The following is a 27,849-nucleotide window of genomic DNA, read 5'->3' on the forward strand; positions in this document are numbered from 1 at the left end:
CAATTAAAACTACTGAATATTTAATTTATTGCTTAACAGCCAACAGAAGAACCGGTGATTGGAAAGGAGAAGAAGCGCAGGAAATTGGATGAAATAGTATTGGGACTGAGCGCTGCGAAAGAACAGCAGAGTAGTGGCCATTATCTCGAGCACAGCAAGAAGAATACGATTACGCCCAACGTGACTGTAACTCCAACATCGGCGCCGATGGGACTTCCCAATCCTCCGACGAGCTCCCAGAAGCCGTTTTCCATTACCGTTACATCGATTCCGTCTTCTCGAGCCTCAAGTGTTTCTACGCCCGTTTTACCACCGCCATCGTTGCACTCGCACAAAGATACCTTTTCTGCTTTGTTGGCTCAGGCCGAGCAGCAAAATCGTGAATTGAAGAAACAGCAACAACAGCAGCAGCAACAACAACAACAACAACAACAACATCAACAACAACAGCAGCAGCAACAAGCATTCAACTCAGCGCATCCGTCTTCCTCGAGTAGCAGTCACCGAAAGAGTTACGAGGCAATGATTGCGGACATCAACAAAGTCGCCGAGTACTCGTCTAAAATCGGCTCGTTCTCGCATGAGGCGAAGGTGAACAAATGGCTGGCGGAACAAAACGCGATGTCGGAACAATTGAGTGCAGAATATCTAAATGCTCCCCGACGGCGTAGACCGCGCGTCGATCCGTCCTTATTGGATTGGAAGAAGCTCACTGGTGAGGAGAATGTTGCTGTTATTAATCGACTAACTGGCAAGAAGGTAATTTAAAATTATATATTTTTTTAAGTTAAATAGTAATAACAGATTCTCTTATTGTATTTTGTGTGTTAGGTTATAATATTATTCTTGAAAATTGTCTTTTATCTCTATATAAATTAATTTTTATTGCTATCATATTTTATTGCGTTACTTGGGATCTTTTAAATTGTAAATTTGATTACTAAAATTTAGTTTTCATTTTTAGGTAACTGGAAGTAAAGCGCCTCAACTGAAACGTCTCGGAACGTGGTTAATGGAGAATCCAATGTTTGACGTTGATCCGAAGTGGGCAGAACTTGTAAAGGAACGCGGGAATCTTCCGCACGATTTACAGAAGAGATTGTCAGGTAACGAGCGCAGCAGCAGCAGCAGCAGTAGCGTGAACAAGGGCAAGAGCCCGGGTAGGCCACCTATGATGCCTAGTCCTACGAGCCAACAATCGGCGAATACCGCCAATCTGGCGGCCACGTCAATGGCATCCAGTCTCAACTTCCCGCTCGGCAATTTGAACAATTCTCTGTTGTCGGGTCTGTCGCTTGGCAATTTCGATCCAAAGAATCCGCTGCTGATGCCATTTGGCGGTCTGACGAATTTGGGCGCGCTTGGTGGCCTCGGCAACCTCGGTAACCTGGGCAACATGAGCCTAACGAATTCGTTGTTCGCTAATCTAGCCGGGCTAGGTCTACCATCATTGGCGGGCATGGAGGCGGCGTTGAACGCGCAAGCAGCAACCAGTAGTGCAGCAGCAGCGGCGGCAGCGGCAGCCGCGGCAGACGTAAATAATCCAGTAGTCAGTTCGGCGACTGGCAGTAGCAGCAGTGGCAAGAACGCCGGCGTAGGTTCTTCATCGAGCATAAGTGGCAGCAGTGGAAGTGGTGGCGGTGGTGGCGGTGGAAGCAAGTCACGGAGCAGTAAATTGGATCAGTCGACCAGCAGCAAATCTGCATCTGGTGGTCCGTCAACTTTATCTGCCGTTTCGTCCGCGAGTCTGCCGACCCCCTCGCCGTTTCCATTTCTCTTTACAAATCCCAGCCTCCTCTACACGCCGTTAACCCTGAGCGGCCTGAATCCATTTTCCATGCAGTCTGGCGGCGTGTCGTCGGCCTACGAAAGTCTCGCCCAGTGTGGTCTGCTGAATCCACCAACGTCCAGCGCCTCTACGGTACGTAAACCAACGTCTTCTAGCAGCTCTTCTAGACAACGTGAAACCGTGCCGGAGTCCTCGACGTCTTCGTCATCGTCGTCGTCGTCGACGGCGAAACGGAAGGAAGCCGAGAAAAAGTCTAGATATTCGGTGGATCCAGTTGTAACTCTGCAACAATACACGGATATGGCGGCATTGCATGGCGAGGAGAGACGTCGCGTCGAGCAGCAGCAGCAGCAGCAGCAGCAGCAGCAACAACAACAACAACAACAACAACAACAACAACAACAACAACCACAATCGCAGCAGCAACACGAGAAGCGAGAACCGGCAGTAATTACGGAACCGACTGATGTGATGGCGGCGGATCTGTCGGAGAAAAAGACTGAGCGGAAGAGCAAGGAGCAGGAGGTGAAAGAAGCTTTGGAACATTTGAGGACTAGTGCCGAACTGGTCACACGAAACATCGACGACGCTCCAAGAAGCTCCGAGAAGCCGCCCAACAAGAACCGTAGCAGCACTGATAGTAATCAAAATTCCGATCAGCAGCAGCAACAACCACAACAATCACAACAACGATCGACGCCACAGCCACTACCTCCGATTGAAATCACCCTGGAACCTGTGCCGAAAAAGATGCGCACTGAAGTGGACACAAGCACGAAATCATCGTCCATGTCAAGTAACGAGATACCAACAATGGAAATTGAACCGATGACAAAATCATCGCCGACAACTCCGACGAAAGCGACGCAGCAATCGGCAGTCTCGCAGGAGGAAGCATTCAGCGTCCCATCCGTAGAGGCAAATACAACCAAGAAGGAAGTGAATGACTCGACGACAATGACGACAATGACGACAACGACGACGACGACATCATCGTCAACTGCGACAACAGCGGCGGCGGCGTCATCTGCGAATGCGACATTACCGACTCAAAATACCAGCACAAAGCAGAGCGATAGCGGTAAATCAGCTGCTCCGGAAGCCGAGGAGGACAGCAAAGGCACCAAGGCGCCGAAAAAGGCACGCAGCGGCAAACGCTTGAGTGTGGAACCGCCACCAGAGCGTAAGAATCTTCGCTCGAGTGCCGGTAGACAGGCACGAGCGGCCGCGGAACGCCAGGCACGAATGGAGGGTGAGATGCAGCACTCCGAGCAGCAGCAACAACAGCAGCAAGATAGCAGTGGCCATGTGGCCGGCGAGTGAGGCAAAAGGTCTCGTCGGACTGCTGCCGCAAAACGATGAGCGACAAATCACCGAAAAGCGCTAATCTATGGCGTTTTGAAAAGAGGATTCGGAATTCGGTGGATGCCGCAGTAGTTCACGTTTTCTAATTCTACTCTCTGATTAGACACTGCTCGCACAACGAAGATCTTATGTAGATAATTCCCTATTTGACGCTGACAAGCGCGCAAGTGTAAGGTGTTGTTTCTAAATAAATGCGCGATGAAACACAAGTGCATCGAAAGGAGGCTACAGACATTGGTAGAATCTACCGTAGCCTTCGGTTCGACTCTTGAATTAAAAAAAAAAAAACGTGTGTGAACAAATAGGACTCCCTCCATTTCGCGGGAAATGGATTACGTATTATTACGTTAGTCGTTGACGGAGACAGTGTGTGTGACAGTGCACGTTCATTGAATTAAAACAAAAAGAAAGAGAGAAATCTTTCACATACGAAGGCTGCGATAGTATTTTATCATTCGATACTTTATGTAGTAATTAATTTTTAATTGCGTAATTACGATATAATAATAAAGGTATAGTTTTGTTAAATTTATTATCTACTATCTCTTATTGGTTTTGACCAGGGACTGTTTTATATAAAAAATATACATATAAATATATATATTATAAAATTGTGTACTCGCTATTGCGCATAAAGCAATTTACAGGCAAGGAATACAAGACGGAATATAGAGACGGAATATAATCGTAATGTAGAGAAAAAAATAATTACAGTAATAACTTAATAAAACGAGGAAAATGTAAATATTATACACAATTACGCCTATAGAGACAGTAAGCAATCGTGTACTTGGAAAAGAAAATGTATATAACGCAGTGTACTTTTAATTACATTAGGTGAAATAATAAACAGCTTCTTTTGTTGTTTGCAAATACCAAGGATTCGAATCTCTTATTTTATATCAATCTACAATGTATATGAAAAGGAAAGATTATCTATTAAATTGATCTTAAATTATTAAATCTTAAACTAGATAGAAAAAATTATTTAAATAAAGACACAGAAATGCAGTGTCCTTATTTAAATGATCAGAAGTGATAATAAAATGATCGTTGAATCTATAAAATAATATGTATGAATTTTTACACAAAAAATCGTATGTTATATTGATTTGTGCAACTTTTATTAGAATCTTTTTGTATACAGGAATTTTTTTATGCATCTATAGGTTGTGGCACAATACGCATATACGTTCTGCCAGAGGGCAACATCACAGTCTTGATATTGTTGTAGGAAGCTTTTGCCTCGCTGTCCGACACACTCGGATCAATCATAACGTCGTCTCCTTTCTAAAATATCGTATACGCATGTAAAAATTAACGCAACAAATCGTCATCGACATGTTTTGTTTGATATTTAATTATAAACAGCGAAAAAATTAATATCTCTTGAGAATCTTTAAGAAAGTGAAATTTTATTTTTTCAAACCCACCTTCCAATCTACAGGTGTCGCCACTTTGTACTTTTGCGTGAGCTGAAGAGATTCAATCACCCTTATTATTTCGCTGCAATTTAGAATATGGAATCTTAGCGTTTTTTTGTGCAAGCAAGGCTGCGTTCAGCAGAGAAAGCAATTTTGCAACTGTATAAGATTTTTTAATATAATTAGTCTATACAAATTTAGATCCAATGGAAACTAAAAATAAAAATAAATATTAAATACATATAAATCTTACAAATTGTAAAGCTGCTTTTTCTGAATGCAGTCAAAGACTATAAAACGTGACAAGTTCTCACTCAAAACTGCGGCCAGTGGTGGCTGGGTATAAAATTGACAATCGCATTTTTTTAGCCGGATCAATTATGAACACAGCTCGCGCCGACATGGGTAATCCGGTCTGACTGTCGATCTCCGCAGGATCCAACATTCCCAATAATGTGGCAAGCTTCCTAGTTTGATCTTCTATTATCGGATATGGAAATTCCTCGTTCGTTACCTCGCTGTAACTCTTTATATCCTAGAATAATATTTGTGTTCAGTATCGATATGAATCCATGCGAGAAATTTGTCAAATTCAATATTAAATTTTATTAAATTAAAATCTAAATTGAACATGTTTATCTAAAGAAAAAGAAAGTTTGTAAGGAAACCTCTATCCATTTACGATGGGAATCGACAGAATTGCAGGACAAGGCAATCACTTTCACACCCAATCTCTTAAATTCGGGCATTAGTTTTGCGACTCGCGCTAGTTCGGTTGTACAGACTGGTGTGAAGTCATTAGGATGGGAAAATAGGATACCCCACCTGTATTATAGACAGATATCACATATATTACAAAGTAAATAGATAACTGTGCATGCGTAATGAATTTGTTGTAAATGTAAATACAAGGTATGCTAATTTTACAAGGTGTTCCATGAAGAAATTGAAGTTTCTAAATTTTATTCCAAAAATTATTCTAAACAAAAAGTTCTTATATACTATTATTTCTAGTTATCAAGATATGAATAATTTTATTATTGTAACAGATGAAAATTTTCAGATATTTTATTATTTATTTATATTTAATATACGAACAAAACTGTACCCAATTATAAAATAAGAATAAAATCTTAAAATAATTAACATTTTACACATCAGTAACATGTCAGTTATATATAAAAATAATTTATTAGTTTTATTAGGTATTTTATTTTTATAACGTTAATAGGAGAATAATATTTACCTTATGAATTATAAAGTAATAATTATATTAATAATATATTAATAATTAATATATAATATATAATGCAGCAATTAATAATTAATATAATTTATATGAATTTTTGCTTTAGAATGAGAACATTCTATAAGTTTGTTGATCTCTCATAGCATACACTATACACAACAAGATTTGTTATTTATTAATTTCAATCAATTTCCTATATCTATTCTATACCTAAATAATCGATCAAAATATATTTTGCATTTAAAACGTATACACACATACACGAAATCACAAATTTACATTTGTGCTTGGATCACGTGACGAATCACAAAATGACAAGCAAACATCTCAAGTACTCTGCCCTGTAATTGTGTGACATTTCGAGCACGTTCATAAATATTTCGAATAATTAAATATCCTTTTTCTTTGTACAATCACGTGACACGGTAGAGTCTATCTAGGTTACGTATATATTATGGGATATCTTACGAATCGCCCAGCCACTCATGAAATCTGATCGTGCCCATCTGGGTGTCTGCTGTAAAGTTCGGGAACACCTCGCCCAGTAAAACCATGGTGTCTCGTTCACAGAATCCGCAACTTTATAATGAAACAAAATGAAAACGTATCAACAAACCTCCGGGCACGCGTTTGTCGAACAGTGGGGAAATGGAAACTGGATTACTGGTGGAATGTTGCAGAAGAGCGGAAAGTACAGTGTGTTTAACGGCTATCGGCTGCTCCACGTCGAGCTGGAGGGGGAGGGATTTCACACATGCGCAGTAACGTACGTAAGTTGGCGAAATGAGTGGTACCGGTAGGTCCCTTATAGAAAAAATTTGATCAATTTATTAAATAAATGATTAACTCACCAAACAATATTTGTATCGCTTTATTCACCCGGACAGAATTATTCCTTGTTTGGAATACGTGGAGAGAAAAATTAGATGACAAATTTATGTACTTAGAAATTTAGCAGCGGGCAATTCTAATTATACATTAATTTAATCTACCGATTACGACAAATTGACAAATTAAGTCAAGTTAATCTAGAGATTACACTTTATAATTGCTGGAAATGGACAATAACGTGTTTGTATGAGCCCTCGATTGGCGCTCCTGCTTTCCGATTCTAGATACAAGCCTGTCAAGACGATCTTCGCCTGGGTAAGAAAACGCAGGTTCGCGCGTGCGCGAAACTTTTGCGTCGATTTTCCGGCGTGTCGTCGCTTCATTTGTGCGATAAAGTAAACAATGCTGGTAAATGGCGTTTGTTACGGTGAGCGATACAAAGTTAAACAATTGCGTTTGCATGCAAATTGCGCATTTTTTATGCGCATTATAGTTGTACGTACGTACAGGGTCTTCTGATCAATCTGACAGGTCTGGTGCGCACGCGCATCCGTCTACGCGTAAGCAAATAAAAAGTGAAACATGCGCGTATTCACGCGTATTCAGATTCGCGTTGAACGTATATACATATATCTCTTTATTTATACACTTAAGTTGCGTATTAATTGTGTTTAAAATGTCGATGAACTTAATCAGAAAGATTAATGTGATAGTGGGCGAGTTGTAAGATACGTAAGAAACTGTGACAACAAGTATTGTATGTCAACATCGACCAAAACATGAGTCTTCTTCATGTCAGTGAAGAGGGCTGGATTGTGTCTCACTTGCAGTACCTCAACGAGATATACAGGAAGGTCCGATATGAAAATGGATTTTGTGCTTTAGGCTTCAACAAAATGATATTCGAGATTAATTCTCAGTACTTGAGACAAAATCAGATTGCTCAAGCTGTCCAGGAGTCTCATGAGAGTACCACTGCAGCATACAAAAAAAAGAGGAAGAGGAATTGTTCGCAGCAACTGCCGCAAAAAGATCTGGCGGAAGTAGGTTCAGAAACGTAACATTCGATTTCATACACTTTAAAATTAGATTTGTTCAACACCTACTCTGTATTGGTAAGCCATTTTTGTTTGTACAAGTTTTAAAAGTATCAGTTTTCTACTTCATATATTTACAATAACAATATATTTAAATTATTTTAGAAAGTTTAAAGAAGGTATATGTTTTTAAAATATTTTTACTAATTAATAAGTGCATTAATAAAAGCATAATTAGCCCATATGTACAGTTTGAAATTACTAAAAATAGCAATACAGAGTAAGTGTATTATTAATATTAGTTGGTAAGAATGTTACATCTTACTTTGTGGTATGTCAAACTTATTTCTTACAACAGGTTGATCGCGTTAAACAAGCGTTCTGTGTAATGATGACTGCTGCAAGAGGCAAAGGCCTCTTTTCCCAGAACAACTTTGATAACAACGAGGTAGCGCGTTTGGCCTCTATGAGATTCTATCAGGATACCTATTCTCTCAAGGATGAGAACCTGTATGGATCCAACGACACCGATGACACTATTGTATACAAGGCTCATGATAAGAAATATGTATTTCCAAGAAAATGTACATTTTACTCCTATGACGTAAGGGACATAGAAAAAAAGATGGAGCTGGATAATCAGTATGATTTTATATTGCTGGATCCACCTTGGTGGAATAAGTCGATCAGAAGGAAAAAGATGAAATATGCGGAGGCCAGGTGATCTCACAAAACTTAATACAATTTATAAATTTATTTTGAGTTATTTTATATATATTATTAGGACCAGTGTAGGTAAAATTGAATCATTTTTGTAAATTTTTATAAAAATGTATATAATAGTAAGTCAGTGTTTTTAAATTAAAAATATAAAAATGGTTACAAGAAAGAGAATTCAAGGTTAAATTTAAAATTTACGACAATTACAATATAATAATAAAATTGTTTTACTTTGAATATTATAATTATGTTTCAGAAAAAATAGAAAAAATAACTTAATATTGGCATATAGTAATACTGATACAATATAAATAAAATTAAAGATTTTATTAGAAAGAAATATGTTACACATAATCTAATAAATTGTAATATATCTTCTAATAAACAATAATTATGTTAAAATTGTAAAAATAAAAAACTTATATACATATTGTTTTATATCACAATAATTTTCTTGTGCATCAAAAATGATCAAAATCACAATTATTTTAATAAATATTATTTTAGTGCTAAAAATAATACTTTTTATTGCTTCGTTGTATTTGAAATATTTTTATCATTATATTTAAAAAATTTTCTTTTATATTTTTATCATTCTTATAATTATTGCAATTTTTGTAGATTATATTGACAACAATGGGAAGAATAGTTAAAAGAAAACTTTAATATTTATAATTTTATATATTTTAGAATCTACAAAAATTTTTTTGCCATAATTATTACAGTTAAAAATACATTAATTATAATGCTATGTGAATGTATGTATAATGTATTGAAACTTTTTAAATTACTTATCAAACAATGTTTTTTCCATTAAATAAATATGTCTGTGTTTACACTATAATTTTTTACGATAAATGCTTTATAAATATAATCTTATTTCTGATGTCAAAGAGAAGTGAGATTTGGTTTATTTTTATCTGCAAATTTTAATATTAAATTAAAGAAAATGAATAAAATATAATTTTATTGTAAAATTAATTAAAAAAATAATTTTTGACATATGTTTAATATATATATTTTTTTAATAATATTAAATATTGCTATATACAATGATATTCTACAAGCATTTAAAATTATTCACATGTTGTGAAACAGTTCACAAATTTAACAAGTAAAGAATATTGTAGCCATTGCATAATATACATATATAATTTTATTTTCTGATAAAATAGATATTAATTTATTCGATATTTTTAATATAAATTTTTTAATATTTTATCATAATTTTTGAGTGGTTTATTTTTATTTTATTTTTAGAAGTTTATTTTAATCTACATTAACTCTAAATGCACGACATATTTAAAGACATGAATGAATGTATTTTTTCAGTTACAAAATGATGTACAATGAAGAATTGGTCAAGATACCGATAAGAAAACTATTACATTCAGATGGTATCGTAGCTGTCTGGTGTACTAATTCATCTAGTCATTTGAATAGTATCTTCAATGAAATATTTCCATCCTGGGGTATTACTTATAGAGCTAAATGGTATTGGCTCAAAGTAAGTAACAATGTTTTGATAACATTGGAAATCAATGTGCTAAGCATGAGGTAACAACTGCCACTCTAGGTGACACAGGCAGGTGATACGATATGTAATTTTAACTCAGCACCTGGAAAGCAACCTTATGAATTACTGATATTAGGGACTGCATTGGAAAAGGGTAAAGTCGATATTCCTGATGGCAGGCTAATGATCAGCGTACCTAGCGCAGTACATTCTCATAAGCCACCTCTCACAGGTATCAAATATTAATTGTTAAATTTAAAAATAAATTGTATTCAAAATATTTGATATATTACAATAAAAGACCTGTTTACACGTTCTTAGAAATTATAAAGGAATATCTCCCTAACGAGCCAAAATGTCTGGAGATCTTCGCAAGATACTTATTGCCTGGATGGACGAGTTGGGGTCTAGAAATCTTAAAGTTCCAACATTTGTCGCTTTATGAAATTGTAGATGAATGTAAAAAAGACGAAAATGATGCCGATAGCACAAGGAGCGAAAATGAGAACAAGGAGCAATCATAAAAATGTAAGGGATAGATTTATAAACATTATAAAAATGTAAATTACAAGATAACGAATCGATGTTTTATTACAATGTATTCGCACAAATTTCTCGATAAAATTTTATTATTATGATGTATTGTTCAGGTGTTCTGTAGTTCCATTCTTTAATGAAATTCGGTAACCGTGTGGATTCATCGTCTGCCACCTCCAGAAGTCTTCACCTATGCTCAAGGATGTTTCATTATTAGATTGATTTTTTGAGAGTTTGTGTTTAAACTAAGACGACATTTACTTACACATTTGCTCAACGTTGTACTTCGCTGTCCAGTCTAGTTCTTTTTTCGCTAAATCCGTATTAGCATACATGGACACGATGTCACCCTCTCTTCTCTCCTTTATAACGTACGGCACAGTAGTGCCGGTGACTTTTTCAAACGTTTTTACTAAATTCAACACAGTCACGCCATTGCCAGTGCCTAAATTATAAATCTTAAGCCTGAGGTGCTGTTTATGCAAAGCATTTAACGCTGCCACATGACCAGCAGCCAAATCCATAACGTGAATATAATCGCGGACACCTGGAAAAGTATAAGATGTAAGTATAGATGTGGCGATAAAAGTGTAAAGCGTTCTTTCAATTTCATTATTTGATATTAATATTCATATTTGTCTGTTCACCTGTGCCGTCTTCCGTAGGATAATCACCACCGAATATGATCAACTCCGGCTTGTGCCTCAATGCAACTTGAGCGATATACGGCATCAAATTTGTAAATGGTTTCGTCGGATCCTCGCCAATCAATCCCGATGGGTGAGCACCTACTGGATTGAAGTATCTTAAGGATACAATGTTCCAACTCTGTATTAAACAAAAGAAATCTTTAATTAAAGAACTAGAAAAAATATAGAAACTAGAATGCAAATAACATAATTTCTCCCTCAAAAAGAAAGTCAAAAATAGAAGTGATATGGTTTTTTAATCTAAAATATATATACAAGGATACAAGGAAACTGTTATTTTATGTAAGTAAATTTTCAATCGCTAATTATAATTTTGTATAAATTTAAAATTTTCTATGTGCACCTTTTCAGCTCTGGAGATATCCTTGAGCATTTCCTCGATAAAGTACTTAGTGCGACCATAAACGTTGGTAATATTGCCGGTTTCATGTTCTTCTGTGATAGGTAATTCTGTAGGCTCGCCATAAACTGTGCAAGAGCTACTGAATACAAGTTGAAAGCAGCCGGCTGCTTTCATCACCTGTAAAGGAGATGACGAATTGTGGAAATGATTGTAGTTACAGAAGAGAGCGTACGCGTGTATAATATAATCTTCTTACCTCGAGTAGATTAATAGCTCCTATTATGTTATTTCGGTAATAATGAAGCGGAACTTGCATCGACTCGCCAACGGCTTTAATAGCCGCGAAATGTATTACGCAATCTATTTTATGCTGAAAGTGACCAATTTTATTCTTTTTTTAAGTTCGGAAAAAACTGCTCTTTTCAGCTCTTTCAACATTTTGAACTTTATACTACATATTATATAATAGAATAATCATGATAAATAATATGTATAATGTAGTCATTAACAAATGTACCTGATTGAAGACGGTCTCGAGCTTCTCTTTATCGAGCAAATCGCAGTTGTAAAATGTGACTTCCTTTCCTGTTATTTGCTCGACTCGTTTGAGCGCAGCAGATTCGCCGTCGGTTTCCGTCACGCTGTTCGCGAAATTGTCTATAGCAACCACGTCATAGCCGCACTCCAGGAGCTCGACAATGCAGTGACTGCCAATATAACCGGCGCCCCCAGTTACGAAAATGGTCTTCCAGCTTCCCGTCATCTCGATTGGAGGAGAGAATTCAATTTTTGATTTACGAATCTTTTCATCGAGATTCTCCTTCGTATCGTACGAAAAAGATGCAGATATTTTTAACGCAATTAAAACAATTATTGATTTATTTGTAGAATATTAAAACATAAATTTTTTTTGTGTAAATTGCAAGAGACAAATGTATTTTTTTTTTTTTAAGTAAAAAATTAATCAAATTTTCTTATAAGATCTTTCCATTATAAGAACAATTGCACAACAAATTATATCGTAGGATTTATGCTTGCTTACTCGATCCTAATTTTATTTTAACACGATTTTAATATTTATCAGTTTCCTGCAATTGAATCTCGAGTAGATGAACTCTTAATTCAAACTCTAGGTATATGCGGACAAGACTTCTTCATAGGGACGTACGCTTGTAAACCGAAGAGTGCAGGTGCTTAGGGCATTCACCTTCGTTCAAGTGAGCAAAGAGAGTTCAAGGTCGCCGAAACACGTGGTAAATCATTGCAGCGGGAACGCAGTAACCTCGCACCGAAGTAAAAAAGAAGTACATATACGCGTATAAGTATATAAAAAATATATATCTAATATTAACATAGTATAATAAAAAATATAATTAGATTATTATAGTAAAACATAAATTAATTTAAAAAATTGAGTTTAAATATTTAAACTTTGAATATCTCGTCATATAATTTTTAAGTCCGAACAACATGCACATAATCACAGTTAATATAATCGAAAAATATATTTTCGAGCATAATTGTGATGTTTAGAAATTTTTCTAATTCATTAAACCTATCGCCTAACTCGCGTGAAGTCATACTTAACGGTACTCGAAATCGTATGCTAGTTACAATGCTTTTCGGCCTTTAGAAATGATTCTGAATATAAATTCGAGAGATTTATATTTATATGCAAACAAATTGTTCTCTATAGATTGTAATGTTTACTATTTAAATAAAGTTTATTAATAGTAATATAGATAATTTATTGATGATAATAGATCATAAATAAATCAAGGCTGACTTAACTATCTACTTACGCCTGATTAATCACCGTTTCATTTAGAATGTATTCATGCAACAGCAACGCGACTTGCGAATACTCAAGAGTCTCTTTCTACAAACCTTGACCTTTATAGAAATTAATCCTTGAGCTCAATTTTTCTCATCAAATTACGAGAGATTGTTCGCTCTCGAAGAGACTTCCTGTCATTCCAATCTAGAATGAAGCTGACGCATCGCTCCTGGGTCTCTTTATCGTTCAGCGGATTTTTAATTACAATATATATGTAATTCGCTTTTGCCACGAAACCAGAGAGAGAGAGAGAGAGAGAGATTTAAAAATATCGTGTAACGGAATAAAGAGATCGTTACCTCAGCGCAGGATCGAATATTAGAGATAATTCAGCGACGAGAACGCGATCAGTTTCGATCGATTCTAAGAACACTTTCGCGTGATGACTGACACTGACTGGCGACTCTGCCTCGAATAGTAGTTGTAGAGGAGCGAAGGACTTTAGTACAGTGGGACGCGCGAGACATCCCCTCCTCCGCGATGCCATACCGGCACGCACACCATGCCCTTCCTGCCAGCCTTGCCTCGCTCTACTCCAACCGGCCATTCTACGATTCTCATTTAAAGAGTTCCTCTTTCTCCTCCTCCTCCTCTGCTACTTTCACATCGCACACGAACGAAATCACGAGAAGCGGGACGAATCTCATCGTCGTGCATTTGCCACTTACACAACACAACCACTACTAGTAAAAACATTGCTCATCTTCGGCACTTCGATTGAGCAACGGCTCAGCCTTTGGTCGCAGAAACCTGTTTCGAGGAGACTAATAATGTAATCGCGCAAAATGAGAGAAAAACAACCGGCCGACTCGAGGAGCGTTCCTTCCTTCCTCGAGGAATGTGCCCCGATTTTCGATTTCGATGAACCAAAACACGAGGCCGTGTGAACCCGTAAGGAATCCGAACAGCGAATGACAAGTCGGGGAAAAAAATATCGTATGCAATGAAATATCATTTTCATAGCGCTATTGTATATATTTACTGCGTCGAGACTACTTGTATCAATTTATGCAACAGTTCCTTTTGCTCCATATCGAAGTAAGGATACAGTTCGCTTTCGAGTTCCAACACTGCTTGATGATCGTGAGATTGGCATGCCAATACTAGGGATTGCAGCAATAACAATTCATCCTCGCTCATATTAAGACCTGCAAGAGGAAAGCACTTGTTCTAATAACTTCGAATATGTTTGTTATATTAAAAATAAAAATATATACCGTTGTTCATATTTTCTTCCGCCCACGCGTACTTTTCGAGAACTTGGGCGAGAGATGGTGTCAATCTCTGGGGTGACGGCTGAAGAATCAGCAACAAAAGTACTCGCGTCACTTCGCACCTAATTACAAATTTTATATATTTTTGATTATTAAATGTACTGTGTCAGAGAAAGATATATTACAATTTAATATGCAATAATTTTACAAGCAATTATAATCATGAAACCAGAATAAAGAAAACAAAGGCTCACTCTTAACTCTCTATTTATAAACTAACAAATGATTGTATTTTGATTGCTATTTTTTTAAGAATATTTTCTGTATAACTGATATGCAACTGACTTTAAAACGGATGTATAAGATGAATAACAAGTACATTATGTTTTTATATCATGATAAGATACCTATGTAAGATAGCGTTGTAATTTCCTCTGGCACCAGCCACGACACATGCTTCTACAAATTCTACAAATTCATTAAGTATTTGTAGTGCAGCTACGTAATCTTCTGTAAGCATAAAATTATATGAAATACTTAATATTACTATCGATTGAAAATAATCGTAAAAATATATATTATTTGTAAGACATAGAAGAGAAGTGTACCAACCTTGTCTTATGTGAAAGGACACTAAGGTATTGATAGCTTTCGACGTAGGGAAGATATCGATTGCTTTGCGCAGCTGTTGGACACCAGCAGGACCTGGGCCTAATGCAAGTGCCAACTCTACAGACAAACCCGCGGAAATTGTGTTGAATCCTGGTTGATTGCTGCATCTAGCCATGGAATGACCAAAACAACTCACAGCCGCCTGAAATATAGGTCAACTATATTTAATCTTTTTCCTTTCAACTCCTTTTCTATCATAAATGTTATATTGCACCTGTATGTTCTCTTGGCCTACAGAGGGACATCCTATATCGTTATCTTTCTTCTCAGCTGTAAGGAATTGCCTTCCTGCTTTTACTAAAAGATTTATTTCCAAGGAGGCATTTTCCAAGGTTCCTTGGCATCTTGCAGCTGCCAACCAGCACAAGCCTGCGTACTGCCATAATTCCTTCTGTTCACATTCAGTAGCTAAGGCACCTAAAAAATCGAGTGTTTTTCATATTTTTCTTTTTTCATATATAATAAGAGTCAAATTATTACATAGACTATGATTGTATAATCCTTTTAAAGTCAAACTGATCAATTTCATTGAGTAAAGAAAATAGTGTAAAAGAAATAGGTGAAATAAAATGATCATGTATTGTAGTATAAAAATTAAGAAACTTACAAGAATGAAATTGATTAGTGTACCTTTTTCAAAGTATTGCATTACATGTTTTATTTATTTAACACTAAATTAAAAACTCACTAAATTGATCGCATGCCTCCGCGACGTTTGGCTTCCTTAGGAATCGTCTAAAAGAATCAAAACATAAGAAAGAAGGTCATCATTAAGAAAAACTGCTTTAATTATAAAGACTGCTTACTTTTTCAGTTTGTTCGAAATATTGTGAAACTTCGTCAAAAAGTCCGCGGACTCCCCGATTCCCTGGCCTTGATTGACGTGGGCCATTTTTTAAAACGTTAAAAATTTATATATGTCGATAGTATATGGGGACTATTCACAAATTTGACATATTTACTCCATAACTCGACTTGACACGCGCGCGTCATGTCATAATGCCCGTCAAAAATTTATCTACCGCTCGCACGCAAACGCAATTGCAACCGTATCGCAGCGAAAAACGTATGATCTCGGCACATAATTCATGATGTAAAAACATCAACAATCTTACGAGTCATACGTAAACACACGAACAACACTCTCCTGTAAAAAAATTGCAGAACGCCGTATTATCGACGGCACGTTTCGATACCCCCAATATTTTTTTTTGCGTCACAGACGTACGCGAGACAGTTAGATGGGCGAATAAATAGAGCGAGTGAATTGGATATCACACACGGTCGGATTGGATTGGTAGGATGGGGACGGGACGAAGGCGCGTTAATAAGTGCGCCACATGTTGACACAAGTGACGACCAATCGCGCCGCCTCGCGCTCGACCTCATCTCCCTGTGTCTGCGCAGTCGATCGGTAAACAGCCGGAGCGCGATGCACGCTCGCGTGATTTGACGTATTTGACAGGTTTCGGAGCGTGAACCCCACGGGAGGAACCCCGGCCACTGCATGCGGAGCGTCGACAGCACGATCGAGACGTCCTTTCCTCTTAGCGGACAATATCCTCTTCTTTTTTCTTTTTTTTTTAATTCTCTCTATTATGGACACGGACAGGCCTTTGCACGAGGAGTGGAAGAAGCGGGTACGTACGCTGTGTCACGCAGGCTGTGTCACTCGAAGTTTGACGCGAGATAAGCTCTTCGGGGAAGCCCTACACGAGAGTATTTCGTTTCTGGAAAAGTCAAATCGATTCTGGGTCCGTCGATGCGTTTCTAATTTACGTATTTAATAATTCTATGTTGCTGTGAGTCAACCTTGAAAATTCTCTTTTTTTTTTAAATCTCATTTAAGTATACACAACGATGTTTCGACGTTATATTAATGGTATCGTTATGACAATGTTTTGATGCTATTATAGATTTATGATGTTGTTAAATTATTAAATCTTGTAGAGTAAATTAAGTTTAATATATCGAGGTTAAAATCAATTAAGCTTATTTAAATGATCTTTTAAGTGGACAACAAATATAATGTTGTAATTGATTAGATATATGACATTGTTCAAGATAATGTCTTTTATTATGTGTCATTTTGTTGTTCTCATTCTTTGCGTTTGTAAGCCCTTTAAAAATTAAATATCCGTTTATAATTAAATTTGGGTTACGTTATTCATATTAAATTTTAAATCTAACAAATCTTAATCCGATGTATTCAGGCTTTTGTGGGACCACTGCCGGACAGTTTTCTGAGAATAGATGAACGCAATGCGCAGTTGCAACAGGAAGCTGCGGATCAGCAAGCTGCACTGGCCCTCCAGCAGCAGATGCAGAGTATGTCGATGGTTCACGATCCTCGAGTGGGTAGACTTAGCATAACAATTTCTCAGGTATCTTCCATTAAAAAATTGTTAATATGATGCAACAAATTGCACCTGCTTGTGCTACAACAGGCTGCTTTTTCCAGGCCAAATTAGTAAAAAATTATGGAATGACAAGAATGGACCCCTATGCAAGGATACGAGTAGGGCATTCAGTTTTTGAGACGCATACAGACTCAAATGGTGGAAAAAATCCACATTGGAATAAAGTAATTCAGTGGTGAGAATACATAATTTTATTCAAATATACACACATACACACACACACACACACACACACACACACACACACACACACACACACACACACTCACGCACACATATATATATACACGTGCGTCTGTTATAACATTTATTATTATTATGTGGCAGCAACCTTCCACCTGGAGTTACCCAGATATACGTAGAAATTTACGACGAGTGTTCTTTCGTAATGGATGAATTAATTGCATGGGGTCACATAGAGATTCCACCACAGGTCATTCAAAAGGGGGAGACACACGAGGATTGGTACATGCTCAGTGGGAAGCAAGGAGAGAATCAGGAGGGCATGATTAATTTAGTTTTCAGTTATACGGTAAATATAATGATTATATTATTCTTTGATATATTATTAATTTTAAAATTATAATAGTTCAATAGAATGCAGAATATTAATGCAATTTTTAATACTTTTTTTTGTTTTCATTTGAACATGTTTTTAATAGACCAAGTATCATCCGTACATGGGTTCGTCTTCGATAATGATGGTCCCGTCTGGAACAATGTTCGGTCGTGTGCCATACGCCCCAGTAAATGTTTATACAGCACCTCAGCCTATCGCTACACCAACGGTTGCACCGAGTTCTTTGCCAAATGCTGAAGCCGAATTGAAACAGGTACTTGATATATGCGTTTCGTCTACAATTTCGTCCGATATCCTTTTCCTTGATGTATACGTAATTCTGTAACGCTGTACTTTGCAGATTGCAGAAATGTTTCCGAATGTTGACAAAGAAGTCATCAAATCGGTGTATGATGCCAATCAAGGCAAGAAAGACGTTACAATTAATTCGTTGCTTCAGATGTGCGAATAAGCCTGAATTTTTTCTACGCTGCTAGAATGCCATACGTAACTTTATTGTATCCTTTAATTAACGGATTTTTTTTTTTAATGTAAGATGACGTACGGAATTTATAATTTGTAATACTTCCATAATAATATATATTAAGGTCCAAGTATTATTTGAATATGATGAAATGATGAAAATATTTTTTCTTCTGAAGAAACATTATATATTTTAATTGAATATAATATTGAGAACTATTCTTAGTCAATTTTGTTATATATGTGTTATTGTTATTTCAGAGTTTATGTTATCTTTTTCCTCGTATCTCCATAGACATGAGTATTTATTTTTCAATCGCATTATGTATTGCAAGGTTCAAGATTTATTTGTCTGTATATAATTTAAATATATATTACGCGCTCTACAAAATTGTAAAAAGATATATATTATTGATATAATTGCACATAAATTGTAATAAATATTAAATTATATATTATATATATATATAATTTGTACAATTTCATTCATATCAAAGAGATCAAATGAGCCGAGTATTAGGGAGTATTGAAGATTTCATACGTAAGCAATGTAACAGCCGCAACTACAGAAACAATTAGTGCTGAATATGTATTTCTAATTGTCGAGTTACAGGGTTTAGTTCTGTCTTGAGAGTTACAGGCGCATACTTCGATACTATATCCATCAATCTAGAAGCATATTTCAAATATCATTATATCTGTACTTTGTTGTTTATTCAAATGCTGAATTGTAATCATAAAGAAAAATATTAAGTTAATTACAAATTAATAAAGTTAATTACAAATTGTTTATGTGATACATACATATTGAACATAACAGCCTGATGTGATCGGCGTTCGATCTTCTGTGATTTTCCCACTGAAATAACTAACGTTTACAACTGCAAATATAATATGTTTATTTATGTTCTACGTAAAACTTTAATTATAAAATCCGAGTGAATTATATTTTGTTACTGTGGAGTATATTTACCTGCTTTATTATATATGTATGTGAATTTTACACAAACGTTACCACGGTCCATCCGTTTAATATACGTGAAATCATTTTTTTTAATCACTTTCTCGTCCCATATTTCATTTGTATTTGGCTCTGTATCTTCTAAAAATATTACGAAGAAATACTGTTTAAAGAAATACAAACAGTTGAATTTATAGTAGCTAAGAATAAAACACATTAAGTACACGAAGTGCATATGAACATTACACACTTACTAATATACAATGGCTCTATACAAGGAGTAAATTCTGTGCAGTTTAACTCATTTTTATCCTGAATTTGTGTACCTGGCCATGTAAAATGAAAGCATTGCGGTCCTTCGATACCTGTCACTACATACAAATTGATGGATTTTAATAAAGAAAAAATAGACTACAAATTGTGTCGAACAAATATGAATTAAGAGGCTATATCAAGTAGCTTCGCGTCATTTCTTTATATATAAGTATCGCGTTCTAACTCGCGGAATCAGCTTTCTCATTCACGATGTGATACAGACTAAGTCAGATCTATATCTCTGTATTTTTATATATAATTTGTATGTCTAATGTATGTATGATTATATGCGACACACTTATACAATGCGAAATTGTCTTAAATGCTACATATGTGCATATATGTACGCGGATAGGTGTTTTCTGCGATCTTATATTGGCTGAATGTCGAATAAAAAATTGACAGTGGTGTAAACATTTTCCAATGGGCTGTTCCGATAAAAGTATTAAACGAAAGTTATATCGCTAATATCGACGGCCTGAAAAAACTACATGGAGTTACAGTACTTATATTCTTAGCGTGCGGTATTTGTAAGACATTATCGAAACGTATAATGTTGTGTAAAGAGAAATAAATTATACTTACCTAAGAACACGTGCATGCAAATTGTTAAAAGTACAGCCAAATGAACCCCTTTCATGTTTGAGAACTAATTCGTGCAACTGTATCAGAGACATTACTCACGTTGCTATGAGATAGGAAGCTTATCTGATAAGATCGATTGTGATCAATGACCAATGTCTTGTATACGACAATCTTTATCAACAGTATGATAAACAGATAGTATAAAAATATTAAATAGTATAAATTATATAAAAATGCTAAATCTATTTAGCTTTGCTTTTTGTAAATTATATGCGCTTGTTTATTTGTAGTTTTACTGTTTTGATTATTAATATACTTTACATTTTGCTTCGGATCAATTTCAATTCAGAATTAATCCTTTGTGACCACATTCTATTTATATATTATAATGCCGTGAAACTATAAGAAGAGTTAACGCTTCTCTCAAAGTGTCAGAAGAGAATAATGGAGAGATGACAATATAAAAATTTTATTGTAACAACAGCTAAAATCAAGCTTCACAATTTTTGGCAGATATAGCACTTCATGCATTCTCTCTTTCTATAATATCAATTATGCGAACATCCACGATATATAAAACACATGTACTTATTAGGGCAAATCACAGATAAACTAGATCTACAATTAGATCATCAATTTACCATTTTGGAAGTTAAGAAAATGATGGCGACAGTATGAATTAGGTGTTACGCCTACACACTAATATACATTGTCGTCATCATCTTGATTCCTAAGATAGTAAATTAGTGATTTAGTTGTGATACAGATATCTGTAGGGCAAATAGATAAATATTTTTCTTCGTAAATAAACTAGATTTTAAGTAGACTTAAGTATTATAAGTAATTTGTTCGTTAATGATTTTCTTTCTCTTATGAGATTGCACCTAGTTAAAACTCATCGTGTCTCGTTATCGCCTCGCCAAAGTCCGTTGCCTGAGATCCGACGAAGATATCGTATTTCTCCAAGATTTCGTTTTTCGTCAGCTTGTGATCCGCGTCCGTGTCTGCTTCGTAAATCAAGTGCCTCGACTCCGCCTCGGCGTGATCGAATTCCGCGGGAATAATCCACGTTTTCACCTATTTTGGAATTCAAGTTAATTTTATTAGCATAATATTTTTACTCAACAAACAATATAAGAAATGACTAATTACCTCATCGGCATTTAAGAATCCGTCTCCATCTTTGTCTCTGTACAAGGAAAACTGTTCTTTCTCATTCTTCACCCATTCTGGTTCCTCTTCACCTTCCTCACCCCTGTACATATCACCTGTAGGCAAATCAAGGATGCATCACGTGTAAAGTATTGCCAAAAATTAAAAAATTTTATAGATTTTGTTTTATTATTACGTTTGAGTATTATGTATAATTTGCACATAATTTTCTCTTATTTGTTTAAAAAGTAATTTAATTTTTGTTAACTTTTCTTATGTAAATCTACAATATATTTCAGCTTATCAACTAATTGTAGTCTATTTTTTGTTAGTTAAAATCTATTATTTTTTCTATATAACGACAAGAGCAAGAGAGAATCCATTCAAGCTGCCTTTTGGCAATTCCCACCTACCGATATATTCTGCGAGAGATATTTTTCCGTCTTCGTCCTTGTCGATATCCTCCATGGTTTCCAGCACTATCACGTCCTTCATATGCTCCGCGTCCTCTGCGTGGAGGAAGGCGGTGAATTCCTCCTTCGTCAGGGCGTCGTCGCCGTCTAGATCCGCGGTAGTCCACCTCCGACGATCCCTTTTGTACATCTGAAGATACGAGGCCGTCTCGTCCATCCTTTTGCCGCTCTCCCGTTTTTCCGCCTCATGTTCCTCCATGTCGCCATAAACCATATCCTTGTACTCCAGCCAGGAGAGCTTTTCCTTGCCCGTCGGATTGTGAGACCTCCACTGACGCTCCACATCGTCCCTGATGTAGCGCTGCTGCGTATACATTATCCAATCCTTGAGCTCTTCCTGCGTCACGTAACCATCGCTGTCCTTGTCGATCTTATCGACGATTATCCCCAGCCGTCTGGTGCTCTCCTCGGGCGTGAGCTGATCGAAGGTCTTGGATTCCTCCCCGAGAAAGGCCTCGTGATCGTAGGCCGGATTGTGTTGGGAGTGAACATAGTGATCCTTACTGCCCGCATCCTAGAAACGTAACGCATTTCATAGATCTTCAAATTTACTTCTTCGAGCAAATCTACTAGTTTTTCTTTATTTCTTATGACCTTAATAACAGCAGTGTCACGTTATCTACCAATGCAAATCCAATTTTCTGTCACCGAAAACGAGATTTTAAAAACTGAGCTTTAACTTCTCTTTTCTCTCTCTCTAACCTGATTTAAAACGCGATGCTCGCCGTCCGGAATCGCCTGCTTCGGAATCGCCGTCGCTAGGACGGAGAATCCGATGAGGATTTGGAGTAACATGGGTGCTCGCATTCCACGGAGTTCCGAAACAGGAAAAAGGAGAATAAAAGCGCGATCGAGGAGGCGGCGCGACGACGACGACAAGTCTACGAGGCGTCTCTCTCGCGCCGAAATGGAGGAACGACGGACCTCTCCTTCCACGACCCCCACGGCTTCTTCCACATCAGCAAGTCAGCAGGAACGGCGATCTCTGTACTTACGCGGCACGCACCCCCACCTTCCGCGCTCGTATGGGTATGGGCACTTGGGAACTATGGGAGGACAACGCACCACCCACCGATAAGACGCGCGGACGAGGAACGCGCGACGGACGTTCGGCGGCCGCCCCGTGAAGCGAATCTGCAACCTCCACGTGGACCACGCGACACGAAGATAACGAGATAACGTGTAGATTACGACGGGATGAACTGCGAGCGCCCTTTAAATGAGATACTCCCCTTCCACTCTCTTCTTATTTTAGATCTCTCTCGCGGTCCCGGGTGCAGTTCTCGTTCTTGCGGCTTGTAAGAACATTTCGCAGCTGGATTTACTTATATGCTTTAAGATCAAATCCAGATTGATGTCGACCAGATCAACAATTAATTTAAATTTTCGATTGGCTGAATTTATAAAAGTGAAGATATATAGTTTTTTGTAATTTATAGATTGATTAATTGCGCAAATGCTTCTTTTACAGATGAATCGGTGAATTAAAAAACTCGTCTGTATATACGATAAGATTTCTAACTGTACAACTCTCTTCTCGATTATCAAACAATAATTCTATATAAACGATAATAAAATACAAGTGTAACATTAAAATAAATATAGATATTACCAAAATTTATTTGATAATTTGAATCTGTATCAGAGATACAGGTCGATATTTGAGAAATAGGCGATTCAGATCCAGTAGTTAAGAAGCTATGAGATTCTAGAAATTCTAACATAACTGCAGATTTTTTAAGTAGGTTTTTATTCAAAACAACATATGTCAGTAACATGTTCTGTGACAATCAAATGTCTATATTATTTTCTCTCTTCTTCTTTTCTTTATTCTACTATAAGTCTCCTACAAAGCGTCACAATTTAGACATTTATATCGTGAACTCGTTGATACTGAACAGTGTTCTTATTGTGAGGCTTTAATGACACATACATAAAACGTTACTTTACAAATACAAGCAGCAAAAAGCGGTACTTTCTAGGAATCAAAACTAAATGGTGAAAGTTTCGCCATTCAGCATGATACAGGAATTAAAATTTAATCGATTCAACTTTAACTTTCAATAGCTCATCTCTATGTAATTCTGAAAGTTTTTTTACTGATAGAACTGTCAGTGGTATCAATCACAGGTGTTTAAAAAGCTAGGTGGAAAAATACACAAACAATCCTAACATTCCATGTCCAGATGTTATTTGTACATTCACATCGAGCTTTGTATTCTAAGATTCTTTTGTTTTTTGGAAATTCCAGTCCTTCTGAATTCACTCCTCTCATCCAGATATTGTTCTGTACATTCTTTAATAAAGTCCTCATTGTAAAACCACTTCTTCATGCACTCCTGCATCTTATCATTCTCTCTTCGACATTTTACAACATGCAGTATGCCACTTTTAAGACAACAGTCGTGGAATTCTGTGGAAGAGAGGATTATCACGTTTACCATGTCGTTTCGACTAGCGCTAATCAGATAGATTACCTTTGACTTCGTCGACGCACTTTTCAGACTTGGTTCTCTCACGTATCAACTTGGGTACCATCACATCTTTTTCCACCTTCCTCAAGCTTCTGTCGTTCGGGTCACCTGAAGTAAACACACGAAATTTGAGAGAGGATTGTGAAACCAGACACGCAAATTGCTGAATGAGCAATATTGGTTTCTTAGTGTCAGCGGATTTTTCAACGGAACGTAAATTGTGTCGTCGGTCACGCTCAACTCTATCGAGATATTAAAAATATAACCTGCTACCGAGATAATCCTTGATACCGGCGACAAAGTCATTTCGTCATTTCGTGATGTTATGAAAAGCGCACGTCGAAAGAAAAAGTTTACCCAGTCCCTGTGGGCCCCCGCCAAACTTAGGCGAAAGCACCGAGTACTCTTCCTTCATGCTTTTGAAGTTTTCAGCACTTTCGGAGCTGATGGCAATGGAGGGATGGTAGAGATCCTTCCAACTTCCTTTCTTACCTCCTATCTGCTATCTGTTTCCATCACCATCACACCGATCACATGTGCGTCAATGTGCATTGGACCACGTGATTATCACGGCAAACTCGATTGTGTTTAGACGGGACATTTTTCTAAGTAAAAAATTTAGAATAAATAAAAAAGAAATAAATTTTTAAAAATACAATTCCGTATAAAAATCTTTTTTTATATAAACTTGATTTATTATATTTTATATAAACTTGATTTATTATATAAATAAAATATGTATTAAATTTATTTAATGATTTATATTGTTTAATCATTTTGTTATTTAAAATAATATCTAATTGTAAACAATTATAAATTTAATAAATATTATTTTTTTAAATTTTTTAAAACTTAATTTAATTTTAACGTAACTAAATTAATTTATTAAAACTGCAATCCAAATCACTCTTGCATATATGGTATTATTCTATCTTTATCATTCATTAGGCGTAAACAAATATAGAATGCAGAAGTGATTTAATTTAGTTTAAAAAAATATATATATAATTAATTATTACTCAACTCCGAAAGGAGGAAGAAAGCAAGAAGTTCAATTAAAAAGAACAGACCTACAGTAGTTTGACAGTCCCCTCGTCCCTCGTCCCGTCACTATTCATCCAACATTGGACCAACCAGTAGACCGCGCTCGTGATTGTGCACATTTGAGACTGTTTGATACTTGTCAACGGTGACTCCGAGGGAGGAATGCTCGTTCGATCTATCACGACGAGGAAATTCCGTTGCTGAGGACGAATAAACGTAAGAATAGTTTATATCCTGATTTGATAAAAACTGCGCGTCACTTTTGCTCCGCGGTTCGGCGAGGAGTAATCTGAAATCTCACATAGCGTTCTTTTCTTAACCTCTAAACGTATAATACGCGAAGACATCCTGGATCTTCGATAGCTTTATAATGTCTTTATTTGTCATAATATAATATTTTTTTAATATTTGCAGAGTGTAGAACTTGTTAAGTGTAATACGTCAGGATGGACAGGCTGTTGCGACTGGGCGGTGGGATGCCAGGCCTAAATCAAGGGCCACCTCCTTCCGACGCACCTGTTGTGGACACAGCTGAACAGGTATCGGCGTCTCTCAAATCCTTTTTTGTGTTGTGTTGTCTTCACTTCGCTTTTATGTCATCTTATTTCTCTCGTCTCCTTACAGGTGTACATATCATCCTTGGCTCTTTTAAAAATGCTCAAGCACGGTCGTGCTGGAGTACCGATGGAAGTGATGGGTTTGATGCTGGGTGAATTCGTTGACGATTACACCGTACGCGTTATCGACGTCTTTGCTATGCCACAAACGGGAACGGTAAATGCTTTAAGATACAAATGAGGAGATTGAGATGAAGTATGCTTATACTATGCTGTTTGTCTTCTTATGTCTTCCCTCAGGGTGTCAGTGTAGAAGCAGTAGATCCAGTGTTCCAGGCAAAGATGTTAGACATGCTGAAACAGACTGGCCGACCGGAAATGGTGGTTGGCTGGTACCATTCTCATCCAGGATTCGGCTGCTGGCTGTCTGGAGTGGATATCAACACTCAACAGTCTTTCGAGGCTCTCAGCGAAAGAGCGGTGGCCGTTGTCATTGATCCTATACAATCGGTGAAGGGAAAAGTTGTTATTGATGCATTTAGACTAATCAATCCAAACATGATGGTGAGTATAATGTACGTGTGTGTGAAACTCATGTGCGATTTCATTGACCTCATTGATTGCAGGTTTTGGGACAAGAACCCAGGCAAACGACATCGAATCTAGGTCACCTACAAAAACCATCTGTTCAAGCGTTGATACACGGGTTGAATCGGCATTATTATAGTATTAGTATTAATTATCGCAAGAACGAATTGGAGCAGAAAATGTTGCTCAACCTGCATAAGAAAACCTGGATGGACGGTCTTACCCTTGCCGAATACTCGGAGCACAGTCGACTCAATGAGAATATCGTTTCCGAGATGCTTGAACTCGCGAAGAACTATAACAAGGTGAAACAATGCGCGGCAGACGCAATTTTAAAACTTTGTATATACCATTTATATGGTATATACAATGCATATTAAATATCCTTTATTATAATAATAAAAAAAGAATTTTATTTTTGCAGGCCTTGGAGGAGGAGGAAAAGATGACACCCGAACAATTAGCGATAAAAAATGTGGGCAAGCAAGATCCGAAACGGCATTTGGAAGAGAAAGTCGACACGCTAATGGCTACAAATATTGTTCAGTGCTTAGGAGCTATGCTCGATACAGTTGTATTCAAATAAATGTTTTCTGATACACACGCAATATGATATTTAAAGGAAATATACATCTTTTTAAAATAGAAATCTAGAAATAGAAATTAACATTTTCCCCCCTTTTGTGTATACAACTACAAGCATGACGCGAATAATTATCCGCATTACAATTTTTATTGAAAAATATTGCCTTTATAAATTTGAAAATTATCAAACTAAATATTAAACAATGTTTTGACGTAACAAATAAAAACCAGACTTAATATTTTGGGATATTACTGATATTTGGAATGAATACAATATAGTGATATGGTTCGCAAAATATAAATTCGCGTTAATCAATTATACATGGTCTAATATTTAACTTATTATGCAATTATTATTATTATTGATGCTAAGACACCTGTAATTATAATCTATAATTTATTATTTATA

At 36.5% G+C, this 27,849-nt stretch overlaps 10 protein-coding genes and 1 long non-coding RNA gene across 28 annotated transcripts in view; 5 read left to right on the top strand and 6 right to left on the bottom strand.

The window, feature by feature from the left end:
* Positions 1–4,553, top strand: part of LOC105831688 (chromodomain-helicase-DNA-binding protein 7) — a 26,925-nt gene extending 22,372 nt beyond the window's left edge. For 12 of the 13 annotated variants that reach the window (XM_012672014.3, XM_012672023.3, XM_012672024.3 and 9 more), the window contains 2 exons: positions 40–759; positions 965–4,553. In XM_012672014.3, coding sequence (XP_012527468.2) covers positions 40–759; positions 965–3,112 — 2,868 coding nt within the window. In that variant the 3' untranslated portion in view covers positions 3,113–4,553. The remainder of the gene's footprint in view (positions 1–39; positions 760–964) is intronic. The other variant, XM_036287209.1, reaches the window with a different exon arrangement.
* Positions 4,260–6,624, bottom strand: LOC105831695 (peroxiredoxin-6). 2 transcript variants are annotated; one of them, XM_012672036.3, is made up of 6 exons: positions 6,492–6,624; positions 6,296–6,406; positions 5,247–5,403; positions 4,893–5,113; positions 4,588–4,660; positions 4,260–4,444 (listed from the first exon to the last, which is right to left on the bottom strand). In XM_012672036.3, the coding sequence occupies exons 2-6, from the start codon at positions 6,379–6,381 to the stop codon at positions 4,310–4,312; spliced, it is 672 nt and encodes a 223-aa protein (XP_012527490.1). In that variant the 5' UTR covers positions 6,382–6,406; positions 6,492–6,624; the 3' UTR covers positions 4,260–4,309. The 2 variants fall into 2 exon arrangements, with proteins under 2 accessions (XP_012527490.1, XP_036143111.1); XM_036287218.1 differs by having other exon boundaries at positions 6,296–6,520.
* A 166-nt stretch (positions 6,625–6,790) lies between these two features.
* LOC105831690 (N(6)-adenine-specific methyltransferase METTL4) lies at positions 6,791–10,722 on the top strand. Its single transcript, XM_012672027.3, has 6 exons — positions 6,791–7,701; positions 8,054–8,415; positions 9,748–9,922; positions 9,992–10,163; positions 10,253–10,459; positions 10,582–10,722. Exons 1-5 carry the CDS (start codon positions 7,438–7,440, stop codon positions 10,453–10,455), a joined length of 1,176 nt encoding a protein of 391 aa, XP_012527481.1. The 5' UTR covers positions 6,791–7,437; the 3' UTR covers positions 10,456–10,459; positions 10,582–10,722.
* Positions 10,456–14,253, bottom strand: LOC105831691 (UDP-glucose 4-epimerase). Of its 2 annotated transcripts, none has more exons than XM_036287216.1 (7): positions 13,658–14,253; positions 12,039–12,341; positions 11,778–11,891; positions 11,522–11,698; positions 11,116–11,296; positions 10,734–11,015; positions 10,456–10,658 (listed from the first exon to the last, which is right to left on the bottom strand). In XM_036287216.1, exons 2-7 carry the CDS (start codon positions 12,282–12,284, stop codon positions 10,564–10,566), a joined length of 1,095 nt encoding a protein of 364 aa, XP_036143109.1. In that variant the 5' UTR covers positions 12,285–12,341; positions 13,658–14,253; the 3' UTR covers positions 10,456–10,563. The 2 variants fall into 2 exon arrangements, with proteins under 2 accessions (XP_036143109.1, XP_012527483.1); XM_012672029.3 differs by having other exon boundaries at positions 12,039–12,284; positions 13,658–14,252.
* On the top strand, positions 10,894–11,624 carry LOC105831696. The gene is made up of 3 exons (XR_001138668.3): positions 10,894–11,032; positions 11,134–11,460; positions 11,530–11,624. It is a non-coding gene; the product is annotated as an uncharacterized LOC105831696 (long non-coding RNA).
* A 54-nt stretch (positions 14,254–14,307) lies between the features above and the next one.
* Positions 14,308–16,857, bottom strand: LOC105831693 (40-kDa huntingtin-associated protein). Its single transcript, XM_012672032.3, has 7 exons — positions 16,051–16,857; positions 15,933–15,979; positions 15,459–15,661; positions 15,185–15,386; positions 14,980–15,082; positions 14,576–14,694; positions 14,308–14,506 (listed from the first exon to the last, which is right to left on the bottom strand). The coding sequence occupies exons 1-7, from the start codon at positions 16,134–16,136 to the stop codon at positions 14,337–14,339; spliced, it is 930 nt and encodes a 309-aa protein (XP_012527486.1). The 5' UTR covers positions 16,137–16,857; the 3' UTR covers positions 14,308–14,336.
* Positions 16,843–19,106, top strand: LOC105831694 (toll-interacting protein). 2 transcript variants are annotated; one of them, XM_012672033.3, is made up of 6 exons: positions 16,843–16,884; positions 17,458–17,628; positions 17,706–17,839; positions 17,992–18,196; positions 18,327–18,497; positions 18,585–19,106. In XM_012672033.3, exons 1-6 carry the CDS (start codon positions 16,843–16,845, stop codon positions 18,693–18,695), a joined length of 834 nt encoding a protein of 277 aa, XP_012527487.1. In that variant the 3' UTR covers positions 18,696–19,106. The 2 variants fall into 2 exon arrangements, with proteins under 2 accessions (XP_012527487.1, XP_012527488.1); XM_012672034.3 differs by lacking the exon at positions 16,843–16,884 and adding an exon at positions 16,913–17,046 and having other exon boundaries at positions 18,585–18,726.
* Positions 19,033–20,870, bottom strand: LOC105831706. 2 transcript variants are annotated; one of them, XM_012672051.3, is made up of 5 exons: positions 20,568–20,870; positions 19,922–20,038; positions 19,680–19,808; positions 19,511–19,565; positions 19,033–19,375 (listed from the first exon to the last, which is right to left on the bottom strand). In XM_012672051.3, the coding sequence occupies exons 1-5, from the start codon at positions 20,620–20,622 to the stop codon at positions 19,282–19,284; spliced, it is 450 nt and encodes a 149-aa protein (XP_012527505.1). In that variant the 5' UTR covers positions 20,623–20,870; the 3' UTR covers positions 19,033–19,281. The 2 variants fall into 2 exon arrangements, with proteins under 2 accessions (XP_012527505.1, XP_012527504.1); XM_012672050.3 differs by having other exon boundaries at positions 19,511–19,587.
* A 151-nt stretch (positions 20,871–21,021) lies between these two features.
* On the bottom strand, positions 21,022–23,779 carry LOC105831705 (calumenin-B). The gene is made up of 4 exons (XM_012672049.3): positions 22,895–23,779; positions 22,133–22,706; positions 21,720–21,835; positions 21,022–21,644 (listed from the first exon to the last, which is right to left on the bottom strand). Exons 1-4 carry the CDS (start codon positions 22,997–22,999, stop codon positions 21,456–21,458), a joined length of 984 nt encoding a protein of 327 aa, XP_012527503.1. The 5' UTR covers positions 23,000–23,779; the 3' UTR covers positions 21,022–21,455.
* Positions 23,780–23,925: 146 nt separating this feature from the next.
* On the bottom strand, positions 23,926–25,159 carry LOC105831713 (COX assembly mitochondrial protein homolog). 2 transcript variants are annotated; one of them, XM_012672059.3, is made up of 3 exons: positions 25,024–25,159; positions 24,670–24,774; positions 23,926–24,605 (listed from the first exon to the last, which is right to left on the bottom strand). In XM_012672059.3, the coding sequence occupies exons 1-3, from the start codon at positions 25,079–25,081 to the stop codon at positions 24,394–24,396; spliced, it is 375 nt and encodes a 124-aa protein (XP_012527513.1). In that variant the 5' UTR covers positions 25,082–25,159; the 3' UTR covers positions 23,926–24,393. The 2 variants fall into 2 exon arrangements, with proteins under 2 accessions (XP_012527513.1, XP_012527514.1); XM_012672060.3 differs by having other exon boundaries at positions 24,933–25,152.
* A 607-nt stretch (positions 25,160–25,766) lies between these two features.
* Positions 25,767–27,504, top strand: LOC105831712 (26S proteasome non-ATPase regulatory subunit 14). Its single transcript, XM_012672057.2, has 6 exons — positions 25,767–25,926; positions 26,125–26,249; positions 26,335–26,484; positions 26,568–26,831; positions 26,894–27,160; positions 27,280–27,504. Exons 2-6 carry the CDS (start codon positions 26,157–26,159, stop codon positions 27,439–27,441), a joined length of 936 nt encoding a protein of 311 aa, XP_012527511.1. The 5' UTR covers positions 25,767–25,926; positions 26,125–26,156; the 3' UTR covers positions 27,442–27,504.
* Positions 27,505–27,849: the final 345 nt, after the last annotated feature.

The sequence above is a fragment of the Monomorium pharaonis genome, chromosome 5 (genome assembly GCF_013373865.1).
Source record: "Monomorium pharaonis isolate MP-MQ-018 chromosome 5, ASM1337386v2, whole genome shotgun sequence".
Classification (NCBI taxonomy): Eukaryota; Metazoa; Arthropoda; class Insecta; order Hymenoptera; family Formicidae; genus Monomorium; species Monomorium pharaonis.

Excerpts from the sequence above, each read along its gene's own strand:
- LOC105831695 (XM_012672036.3), bottom strand. The coding sequence starts at position 6,381 with ATGGTTTTACTGGGCGAGGTGTTCCCGAACTTTACAGCAGACACCCAG. Across the intron at positions 5,114-5,246 it reads CCCATCGTAAATGGATAGAG|GATATAAAGAGTTACAGCGA; the intron begins GTTTCCTTACAA and ends ATATTATTCTAG. Across the intron at positions 4,445-4,587 it reads CGACACCTGTAGATTGGAAG|AAAGGAGACGACGTTATGAT; the intron begins GTGGGTTTGAAA and ends ACGATATTTTAG.
- LOC105831690 (XM_012672027.3), top strand. The coding sequence starts at position 7,438 with ATGAGTCTTCTTCATGTCAGTGAAGAGGGCTGGATTGTGTCTCACTTG. Across the intron at positions 7,702-8,053 it reads CGCAAAAAGATCTGGCGGAA|GTTGATCGCGTTAAACAAGC; the intron begins GTAGGTTCAGAA and ends TTCTTACAACAG. Across the intron at positions 9,923-9,991 it reads CTAAATGGTATTGGCTCAAA|GTGACACAGGCAGGTGATAC; the intron begins GTAAGTAACAAT and ends CTGCCACTCTAG.
- LOC105831691 (XM_036287216.1), bottom strand. The coding sequence starts at position 12,284 with ATGACGGGAAGCTGGAAGACCATTTTCGTAACTGGGGGCGCCGGTTAT. Across the intron at positions 11,892-12,038 it reads TCGAGACCGTCTTCAATCAG|CATAAAATAGATTGCGTAAT; the intron begins GTACATTTGTTA and ends GGTCACTTTCAG. Across the intron at positions 11,016-11,115 it reads TCCTACGGAAGACGGCACAG|GTGTCCGCGATTATATTCAC; the intron begins GTGAACAGACAA and ends ATACTTTTCCAG.
- LOC105831693 (XM_012672032.3), bottom strand. The coding sequence starts at position 16,136 with ATGGCCCACGTCAATCAAGGCCAGGGAATCGGGGAGTCCGCGGACTTT. Across the intron at positions 15,980-16,050 it reads ATTTCGAACAAACTGAAAAA|ACGATTCCTAAGGAAGCCAA; the intron begins GTAAGCAGTCTT and ends TGATTCTTTTAG. Across the intron at positions 15,083-15,184 it reads GTCCTTTCACATAAGACAAG|AAGATTACGTAGCTGCACTA; the intron begins GTTGGTACACTT and ends TTATGCTTACAG.
- LOC105831694 (XM_012672033.3), top strand. The coding sequence starts at position 16,843 with ATGGACACGGACAGGCCTTTGCACGAGGAGTGGAAGAAGCGG. Across the intron at positions 16,885-17,457 it reads ACGAGGAGTGGAAGAAGCGG|GCTTTTGTGGGACCACTGCC; the intron begins GTACGTACGCTG and ends CGATGTATTCAG. Across the intron at positions 17,629-17,705 it reads TTAGCATAACAATTTCTCAG|GCCAAATTAGTAAAAAATTA; the intron begins GTATCTTCCATT and ends TGCTTTTTCCAG.
- LOC105831706 (XM_012672050.3), bottom strand. The coding sequence starts at position 20,622 with ATGAAAGGGGTTCATTTGGCTGTACTTTTAACAATTTGCATGCACGTG. Across the intron at positions 20,039-20,567 it reads TTGCATGCACGTGTTCTTAG|TGACAGGTATCGAAGGACCG; the intron begins GTAAGTATAATT and ends ATTTGTATGTAG. Across the intron at positions 19,376-19,510 it reads CAGGCTGTTATGTTCAATAT|ATTGATGGATATAGTATCGA; the intron begins GTATGTATCACA and ends ATATGCTTCTAG.
- LOC105831705 (XM_012672049.3), bottom strand. The coding sequence starts at position 22,999 with ATGCGAGCACCCATGTTACTCCAAATCCTCATCGGATTCTCCGTCCTA. Across the intron at positions 22,707-22,894 it reads AGCATCGCGTTTTAAATCAG|GATGCGGGCAGTAAGGATCA; the intron begins GTTAGAGAGAGA and ends TTACGTTTCTAG. Across the intron at positions 21,836-22,132 it reads ATCTCTCGCAGAATATATCG|GTGATATGTACAGGGGTGAG; the intron begins GTAGGTGGGAAT and ends ATTTGCCTACAG.
- LOC105831713 (XM_012672059.3), bottom strand. The coding sequence starts at position 25,081 with ATGAAGGAAGAGTACTCGGTGCTTTCGCCTAAGTTTGGCGGGGGCCCA. Across the intron at positions 24,775-25,023 it reads CGGGGGCCCACAGGGACTGG|GTGACCCGAACGACAGAAGC; the intron begins GTAAACTTTTTC and ends TGTTTACTTCAG. Across the intron at positions 24,606-24,669 it reads GTGCGTCGACGAAGTCAAAG|AATTCCACGACTGTTGTCTT; the intron begins GTAATCTATCTG and ends TCTCTTCCACAG.
- LOC105831712 (XM_012672057.2), top strand. The coding sequence starts at position 26,157 with ATGGACAGGCTGTTGCGACTGGGCGGTGGGATGCCAGGCCTAAATCAA. Across the intron at positions 26,250-26,334 it reads TTGTGGACACAGCTGAACAG|GTGTACATATCATCCTTGGC; the intron begins GTATCGGCGTCT and ends GTCTCCTTACAG. Across the intron at positions 26,832-26,893 it reads TAATCAATCCAAACATGATG|GTTTTGGGACAAGAACCCAG; the intron begins GTGAGTATAATG and ends CATTGATTGCAG.